The sequence below is a fragment of the Triticum dicoccoides genome, chromosome 1A, assembly GCF_002162155.2.
Source record: "Triticum dicoccoides isolate Atlit2015 ecotype Zavitan chromosome 1A, WEW_v2.0, whole genome shotgun sequence".
NCBI lineage: Eukaryota > Viridiplantae > Streptophyta > Magnoliopsida > Poales > Poaceae > Triticum > Triticum dicoccoides.
The window spans coordinates 460,179,291-460,188,805 of NC_041380.1; the positions used below are offsets into that span (position 1 = coordinate 460,179,291).

General features: G+C 40.3%; 1 protein-coding gene across 2 annotated transcripts; it reads right to left on the reverse strand.

Annotated features, from left to right (window-relative positions):
• Positions 1-550: 550 nt before the first annotated feature.
• LOC119278909 lies at positions 551-7,296 on the reverse strand. Of its 2 annotated transcripts, XM_037560277.1 has the most exons (12): positions 6,952-7,296; positions 6,519-6,698; positions 6,275-6,385; positions 5,184-5,519; positions 4,382-4,558; positions 3,995-4,276; positions 3,151-3,273; positions 2,346-2,543; positions 2,008-2,243; positions 1,725-1,929; positions 1,309-1,614; positions 551-1,079 (listed from the first exon to the last, which is right to left on the reverse strand). In XM_037560277.1, the coding sequence occupies exons 2-12, from the start codon at positions 6,624-6,626 to the stop codon at positions 777-779; spliced, it is 2,385 nt and encodes a 794-aa protein (XP_037416174.1). In that variant the 5' UTR covers positions 6,627-6,698; positions 6,952-7,296; the 3' UTR covers positions 551-776. The 2 variants fall into 2 exon arrangements, with proteins under 2 accessions (XP_037416174.1, XP_037416185.1); XM_037560288.1 differs by lacking the exon at positions 3,151-3,273.
• Positions 7,297-9,515: the final 2,219 nt, after the last annotated feature.

Below are 9,515 nucleotides of genomic sequence, written 5' to 3' on the forward strand. Positions count from 1 at the left end.
TGCCTGCCCATGAAGCATTGCAACAAGGTGAACCCTGCGACAGCAGGGGAGCCGATAAACCTCCATGATGCCATCGTATTGCCTGCCATTGGCAGCGGCCTGCTTGACCCGGGTGGTTACAAATCATCCACCAGTCGCCGAGAACTCCGACAAGCGATAGCTTTACCCACTGTTGGGTTCCTCTTCTTTCCCCCGAGAATGAGAACATGGGTGGAAAAATAGATTGTGGTTGCAAGGCACCAGAGTGGATGAGTCCAAGGAACTTGCTCCGGTCTCAAAAGTTCAACGCATCTGTTCTGCTTGAGATGGGTGACCAATTGAGTCCAGTGTTTATGCTGCTCCATGATCTTGACATGCCATATTTTTCAGAAACCGTCGAGAATTTCCCGCTGAATCATACTCCAATGAGATCTTTGAAGCTTTGTCGTGTCGGAGAGTCAAGCATAGCAGCAATTCAGGGAAAACTGTAGAGGACAATGTTTTCTTCGACAAGGGAACTTGATATGATACCGTTGAGCACATGATGGTTGTGGTTTGTGAAGCAGAGAAAATGAGAAGAAAACAAAGTTGCTTTTAAGATATTTCATTCATTGTGAAAAGATAAATCTATTGTACCAGTGCAGTCACATACAGGTCCAAAAACTGCAAGAACTTTCCTATCAATGCCAACAAAGGAGCAAAGGGCTTACACTCTTCCGATAAGCTGGGGCATCTAATCCAGTAAGGAAAATGAACTATCTGTTCGTTTCAGTACCGCTAATACTGTACAGAAGTAGTCAGCGTACTCTCAAGTTATCTGGTTGCCTGCTCCATGATGCCCTCTGTTCTGCGAAACTACCAATAACGGCAGATCGCTCCATGTTGCCTAAACGGTTGGCAACACGACTGTAATATTCGTCGCTATCGAAATCCACTAGTACCTTCACCAAATTTGCGCTCTGTTCGTCGACTACCACCTGTCCATCCGTGCTTGTTGTATTGTCAGCAATAATGCTTATTGGCTTCAGTAATAATGAATGTTGCATGTTTGATCCTTCCACCAAATAAACAGCACCAAGTAGTTCTCCCAGAAATATACCCTATGATTATGACAATTCGCGGGCCAAAAAATATGATAAGTACTTCTTAAAAATAAGTATTGAATCATGTATAAAAGTAAACTACAGTAGTTTGAGATGGAATAGTTGTGGCATTGCAGGTTTGGTATCCTCGGTATTGATTAAAACAATACGAGCATGGCCCGTGGGTCAAAACATTTTTTTTAAAATTAAGTCATAACAGAGAACATAAGGAGCTGAAGACATGTACCATATGATGATACAGCTGGTGCTTCTGTTGCAGGTCATGCAGCAATGACAACAAATGGAGGACAAAACTTGATTCTGGAGTATTTTCAGCATACTCTAGAGATTCAAGGAGAGTCTGAAAGGAAGAAGCTTTTCTCTGAGAGCTAAGAGGAATCAAAGTGATATCCATAGTGGATTCTAGAACTACTTTTGCAGCTAGGGGATCAAGAAACAGATTGAACTCCGCATATCTATTAGATGGAACAGTGAACACGTTGCCGTTTGAATCATTTTCATCTCTGATATGGCCTCCAACAACATATACACTCTGCAGAAGAGAGAAACATGTAATCAATATTAACAGTGCTAAAGATGACGTTATCATAGTTCAAAATGCAGTTCATACTGCATGAAACCAAAAGATATAAAACAACTGACCTTTATTACAGAACTTGCATTCCTGTCAGAGAGCACAATATTGGCCAAATTTGTAAGAGGTCCGTTGGTAAGTATAGTGATCTTCTCACTTGGATCAAGTTGCTTTTTAACAGACTGCCAAACTTCAAAAGCCAATGGTTGCCGAAGTTCCGGATTACCGGTATTTCTAGGAGCGCCATGTTCTACTGAATTTTCAGCAGTGTACCTAATAATTCAAATAACAGAGTTGTAAATATTAGGCCACGTTCATTACTCAGATGTGGGTCATTTGGTGGAAGGATACCTTCTAGGACTTTGTGGCAAAGACCGAGCTAGTCCATACAGAGTGTCAGAGTCGAGAAGTCCACCACTCCCTTGGGGAATAGCATTGACATACTTGCAGCCAAGGATTCCAGTGCCTAACGCGGTGGAAGTGCCACGGCCAACAGGAATGTCATCACGACCCATCATATGTAGAATGTCATAAACGATATCAATAGTTGCGGCATTGGCCCAACCATTGCCGCTGACGAAAATCCCCTACAGCCATGATAGCAAACATACTGTTGTAGAGAAAAATAGAGACAAAAATCATTTTATTGTACGGAGGCACATTACTGCATCGTCGCAGACAATTGGTACCTTCAAATCTATTTCTTCAACAGGCGCCTTCAAGAGATATATAAGGGAGACGAAATCTCCAGCACTCATGTCCATGTCAAAGATGGTTACTTTCCCTCTACTTTTGTTAACAAAGTTTGGCTTGTAAAGAACCTCTCTGTAGAATGGAAATTGTGCTGTAATGTCGAAATGGCCTGTGTTATCACGGAGAGTTAAGACCTGCAGGCCACAGTTCAGCTATTACTATAATAAGAACCAATATGACACACACAAATGATTGCTGACATGCTTAGAGGCAGATTTTGTTTCATATTACATGTATGTGAGTGCAATGTGCATTGACTCTTCCATGTAGTACAACTCTGTGACTGGAGTACATAGTTTAGGTTGCTCTTAAGTAAGTACAAAAGGCTAATGATAATGGACATCCAGGGTAAAGCAGCAATACTGGGCTGGCTTAATGAACGTGAAATATTTATTCTTTCGGTATGGCACTCTGAACTCAGGAGTGGCGCTCACCCCAAATCCATTTTGGGGAGGTTTTCTGATGTAGGATAAACAAGCTCAAAATCAGAAGTTAAATTGAATTATCAAAGAATATGGATGCAACTTGTCTATTGTCACATAAGGAATCAAATTAGTGTAAGCTGAACGTGATAACTGTATTGTTTTTCCTTAAAACTAAGACAATTGCACTGTACAGGCTACATTGATATTTTTCAAGAAATTGCAAAACTTGTGTCTCGGTGCATTACAAAGAAGAGAACTATTAACCTTGTGAGTTGTGAATCATACGGCCTGCAAGGTCGTGTCGCGTGGAGCTTACCTCTAGGAAGCTCTTGAAAAATTCCCTATCCAAACGGCTATTTTTATCCACATTTGATTTAGCCTTTGTGGCAACACGAACACGGACTGCTTCTAGACCAGAAATTTCCTTAGTGTATCCATCCTAAGAACAAATATAATTAGCCAGTAGTTTGTCATACACAGTATAATTTGTTAATTCACTTGCAACATGGGAACACTCTTCGTCCACCATTAAACAGCAACTTTTGCACCATTCTCCTACTTCATTTCATCATTACTATCTCCATTCATAAATACAAAAAACTTCCTAGAAAATGTGCAGTCAAAATTTCCTAACTTTGATTTGCAATATAAAATAAATTTGGATTGGTAAGGCATAAATTAAATAATTACATTTCACTACAAGTATTCACGTAATATATAATTTCATACTTTTCGTTAACATATACGTATAACATGTCAGGGTGGACCCAAAAGAAATGTGGAGTGGGGGCATTTGCTATGATTTTTTTTAAATTAAGCATTTTTTCTCAAGTATTTAAAAAGATTTGTGAAATTTGAGCCCTTTTTGGGTCTGCCCCTGTAAAAAGCGACAGTCAAAGATACGTGTTGGAGACTGTGTCAGTGTCTAAAACATCACCAATTTCCCAACAGAGGTAGTAAATTATATATATGTTAGAATCAAACTTGAGTTCCATTAAACAGTCCCTTTTTACATTTTGTTTTGGGCAATAGCAGGACATGGTAGATAAAGATATGGGTCGGAGAAAATTTAATGTAGCTTCATTGAAATTAACGTAAGTCCACTATATTTTATATAAACAAATTGTGCAACTGTAAAAATCAATTTGACTATACCATACCTCACATCTTCCTTTCCTACTTCCCTCTATAAGACAGAAGCCATCTATAATTCCAGTTTGAACATGACCACTATGAACTCCACCCTTTTTAAGACCAAACTTGGGAACAGCATGGCCATCGAATAATGGGTTTGAGCCATCATATATGCCATATGGTTCATTTGAAGTTATTACTGTAATGTTCATGTATTCCAGCTCAGCAAAATCATTTCCATGCAGCTTGTCATTGCGCATGCTAGAGATGGCTACACCAGAAGTAAAGGAATCCCACATAAAATAGCTCTGCATTAGGCCAAGAAAACAAAAAGGAAATGATAAGGAAAAAAGAAGAAAAATCCTATGTTATACTGAATTAAAATTTTGCAAGGGCGAAGAATATGAACCTACTGCATGGAATTGATCATCAGGCCATGTGTCTCGAGCCATTTTCAATGACTTGAAACAGTATTCTGCCTCAAATGTACTTTGGTGTTGTTGGAATGCATAAAAGAACTCTTCATTGACTGGAATCGTATTAGTTGCATCAAGAGGGACAAGTGTGATTGGAATGCCAGAATGAAACACCTGAAGTGGTAACATATTAGATAATTTATTGGCGTACTAAAGAGACACAATTGTGAAGTAAAGACAGGTTCCAGTATAATCAAGTTATTATATTAAGTATGAAAGGTCAAGTTTATATACCAGTAACAAACACCTAATGCTTATCTCGACAGAAGAATCATAGCTCCTGGCTTTTTATAACATGAAACAAATATGAGGGATGCCTAGGAGGAACTAGGCACCGAACTTTATTAAGTGAGAAGTAAGGATTGAACCCAAGCTGGCTACCCCATCAGTAGTGCTAACTCCCAGCTTCGATACAGAAACAAATTCACTCTTATTCTGAATTCTTCTATATATAGCTATATACACTATAATCTACAATATGATTGTGCAGGCACTTAATCACAAAAGGGAAGTAATAAATCTACCGTGTATGTCAGCATGGAATTTTTTACTAACATTAGCCTAAGAATGTATGACAGAAACTAGAGCAAGAAATGAGACCTGACTATGGCTTTGCTTCTTGGGAGGAATTTCCAAATATAGAGATACAGATTTGTCGGAAATAAGAAATTCCACTTTCAAAGTTTAAGCAAACAAAAAGGGTAAGACAGACAGCCTCTTTGAAATCTAAGACGTATACCTGATATGCAGCAAAAGGATCTCCAAATATGTTGAATTCTGCATAGGGATTGGTACTGTAACTAGAAAACAGGTTGCCAATATCACCGCATTGCTGTGGTGTACAAGCTGTGGTAACATCTTTTGGACAGCAACCTGTCGGGTTCTTCGATCTCACACCACCACCCATAGTGTATATGTGTTTGACATTTCCTTTCAGGTGTGGATAAGTCATGAGGAAAATGGCAAAGTTTGTATGTGACCCTGTGAGAATGACGGTTGTAGGGCCAGCAGATATTGTGTCGATCATTACTTGCTGTGTTGTAGGTTGCTGAAATGGTATATATCTTCTGTTTCCCTGTTTTATAGATTAAAAATAGGTAACTTGGAGCTGGTAATGAATACACAGATAAGCAGAGTACCACTTCATATTTCTTACGGAAAGGACACTAATGTGATGGTTTGATATCATAAGTATTCCTCAAATTGCATTGTTTGTCCCCAGGACTGGTTCACCACGGACGATATACATATTCTTTCTGTGAGGGCAACAAAAACATTTTGTATATTGTGTCCTTTTATCAGACAGTGTTTTCACTTACCACCACAGATTCTCCATAATCAGCTTGTCCTAAAACTACCCAAACATCAGGTCAAATATGACCAGTTTCCGGAGACATTAGACAAATAAACAACTTTTGATTTATGTCTTTCAATCTATATATGCAGAAATAGTCAGAGAAAATGATCTAGTGAATGGATGTAATTCCTAACAATAGAAAAATAGTTAAAACAGTAACACAAATGGAGCTCTGGGAAAACTGTCGATAACTCTTGAGTTCCTTTGTTCCAGCAAAATGAGCAGCAGCTTAGGATGCAAAAGAGGAGGTAAAACAGAGCAAAGCGTGTTGTTTGGAAAATGTTATGTGTGACTTAAGGATTTTAAATCAACGATAGCTGCATCTCGGTTGTTCAGTTGTTCAGACTTCTTTCTGCTTCATAGAATGATTAAGCTGCGAGATAATGCAGTGGTGGACAATCGACCAATCTTTTGAACATCAAAATGCAATACCTGTACAAAGGGGAATGTAAAATTATGCACGCGGCATATACCTGCGGAAGGAAGCTCCTCCTAATTCCCCAGTTTGTGTCAATGTCCAACCGTCCACCACCTTCCAGAGGAACAGCTTTTCTGTACCGGCAGTCCCCGACAGTTGTGATCCCCTAAAGTTTAACCTGTATATTAGTACCTACATTTTGAAAAAGAGAATCACCTAGAACAAGATTTAGATGTCTTTGCTTGATAAATTATACCACGTAGTATAACAGCACAGCAACTGTATGAGAAAACACATACCTGGTCAATCAGAGGTAAATAACCGCCAACGTTGGGATATATGGTGCCGGCATCTGATATCCCACCGTCGCCACCAATGCCAACCAGAATGTCGTCGCGGCCCATCATGTAGAGGATGTCATAGAGATGATTCACAGCATGCCCGGCATCACTCCACGCGTTCACATTGATGGTAACTGCCTGCAGATGCATACAAGGGAAACAATTTATCATGTTCTTGTGAGCAACTGCAAGAGAACCGTCTAGTCATCTACTGCTATCATGAAACTGTGTCGTCAGAGATTTGCAGAACCGTAGTGAGTACAATAGCTTTACCCTAGTGTAACAAGATCACAAATTCACAACCACCTACAATTTGGTCTTTCAATTGTTCTTGAGTGGTCAGCGAGAAGAATGAATAAACAGAAATAACTTAGCTGTCCCGGTCTCTCACCGTTAATTATCTTTCTTCCCCGGGAACGAGGAAGACTCAACTTAATCACTTCGAGCGCCCCCTGCCACGTGCGCTGGTCGTTCACCGGCGGCGGCCACCGGCTCCGCGGAAAAGGAGAGGGGAGGACCACCATCGCCACCCCATTTCGATGAGTCGGCACCCGATCCCAACGCCGCGCCGCCACCTTGGTCCTCGCAGCCAGACGTCGCCCTCAGCATCGCTCACTGCCACGCATGCTAGTACTCTACCAAGTCTCGGTAGCTCCGCATGGCCGTGGGCGCGTTGCCGCATCGGCGCATCCTCGCCGACGGCGGCCGACTTCGTCGACATCTGGAACTGTTCTTTTTTTTTGAGCGAACAATCAGGAAGTGGGTGACTGGTCTACAGTTCACAAATTATGAGCACACGGCCCAAATCCACCACAAGTAGAAAACCTGCTACGCTTCGCTTCTTTGTATTTGGGCCGGCTTCCTGCCTGAGCACTTTGGGAATGGGCTTTTTTTTTGCTAGAATTAGTTCGAATTCCGCCACCCCTCAAAAAAGAGTTCAGATTCCCCCAAATTTTATATTTGGAGATTGAGACAGTTTTCAAAGTGTAAAAAACATTCACTGCTAGTATTGCAAGTATATATACAGTAACCAAGAAAATCAAAGTACTATTCTAGAAATATTTATTAGTGTGTGCACATGCAAATTTTGCACACGCATATATGGCACATTCTAACATTGAACTTCTCCCACGTCGAGCCACATCATCAAAAGAAGGATTTAGGCATTAGATTCAGCTTATGTGTCACGGATTTTCTCCAAGTAAACTCATATCAACTTCCCGATTTTCTTCCACATTTTTCATCACTCCAGTAACATCAGCAAGTGGAATTTCCAATAAGACAAAAGCTTCTATTGACATTTTTATTTGCTCTCTCATAGATGCATAGTATACTTCTTCAAGAAAGATATATTTTTCTAAAGCACAGGAAGTGGTAGACTAAAAGTATATGCTAACAATAGTTCAGATATATTCTAATCAGATAAAAACGAAATAAGAGAGAACAATATGAAAGTTTATCATAGTGCCCACTTCCATGAGCATGAGAAAAGGAATCAGAAGCTGTAAACATATATACACCAACTTCAATGCTCCAACCGACCAACCGTGGGAAATACATTTTGTTATTCACATAAGTTCCTTTGGCCAGATTACTTTCGGGAGATACGGCTCACATATAATGTGGCAGCGCAATATAGTAAGCAAAAGGTAAGATTCTACATCACCGTCTTGTCTACATCACTAGCTCGTACTTTAGTTATGCCTGGCTAATGACACTGCCACAGGCCAGCCAAATTCGATCTATTTTATTAGGTCAAAGTTTGCAGTTAGAAGGTTCTGCGTTCGTTTCCTTGCACAAATGCGAATTTGGCAAGCAACCAGTGTCTCGGGGACAGTTGTAGCTCAACTCGTTTAGAAAGTGATCGGTATCTGGTTCCGGACGTTGTAGTGATCGAAAACTTGGCTTGGAGGACGCATGAGTTGCAAATTCAGGTAACAAGATGATGCTTGTCCTCACACCTTAGGTCTAATTTGGAAAATGCAATGTTTTTTATTCTTTCAGGGAATAAATATTTGTCGTACCGCTCCAGGAATGAACAGCAGATTGTTATAAGTACTTGAAAATGGCAATTTTTTGAAAAAAAAAATACACGCAAATTGTCATGCCTACTATATGCTTTAAATTTTCATAAAAAAATACTTTTTATGTCGTGAGAGAAAAAAAATCAATGATGTAGAAAGCAAAACAACATAAATTTACATAACGCGCAAAACCTGTCGATTTCTACGATTTTTAAAAAAGTACCCACAAAAAAAACTCATAATTGGATAGCCAATTCTCACTAATAATCCACCCCCTTGAATTTCACTTTGTGGACCCTTCCCTTGTGTTTCCAACCAGATGTTGCCACCTTTGGCCCGTAAGTTCAATTTCGTGGAATTAGTCCGTAGGTGTAGCAAAACTCGTGAACATGATTCTTTGTGCAGTCAGAGTCCATTTGTTCTACTGTACAACTACATGGTTAGTCAACAGGCACGGTTTTGTCTGGCCATGTTTAGTCATCTCACGTCGCTCCTATGTATGAACAGTCGTTCTTTTAAACTAGCGATCAAGATCACGATTTAATTGTCTTGCTGCATTGATGCTTCAGTCATGAACATATCTAACTACGCAGAAAGTTCTAACATCGACTTGTTTCATTCCACTTTTTGATAATTAGTGCAGTGGTTGATGTCACAAAACCATATGCATGCTGGTTAACCGACAACGTCTTGTCAAATGGGGCTAGAAAGCATAGATTCCCGTCTTAAATCAACCGGTGCAAGGCATCCAACTACCGATCGACATAGCTAATGCGAAACCACGTCTGCATCCGACGAGGGAAATGAAAGAGGTAGTCAAAGTAGATCATATCGCTGGTAATTTGCAGGCCACCGCAGCGCTGCACGTACCTTGAGCTCGAACTCGGAGCGGTTCTGCTTGAGGATGTACATGAGCGCCAAGAGGTCGTCG

Bases quoted from the DNA above. Each gene is read 5' to 3' on its own strand.
- LOC119278909 (XM_037560277.1), bottom strand. From the start codon at position 6,626: ATGATGGGCCGCGACGACATTCTGGTTGGCATTGGTGGCGACGGTGGG. The intron at 4,559-5,183 runs GTATACGTCTTA...TTACCACTTCAG, and splicing joins ATCCTTTTGCTGCATATCAG to GTGTTTCATTCTGGCATTCC. The intron at 2,244-2,345 runs GTACCAATTGTC...TCATGGCTGTAG, and splicing joins TTGAAGAAATAGATTTGAAG to GGGATTTTCGTCAGCGGCAA.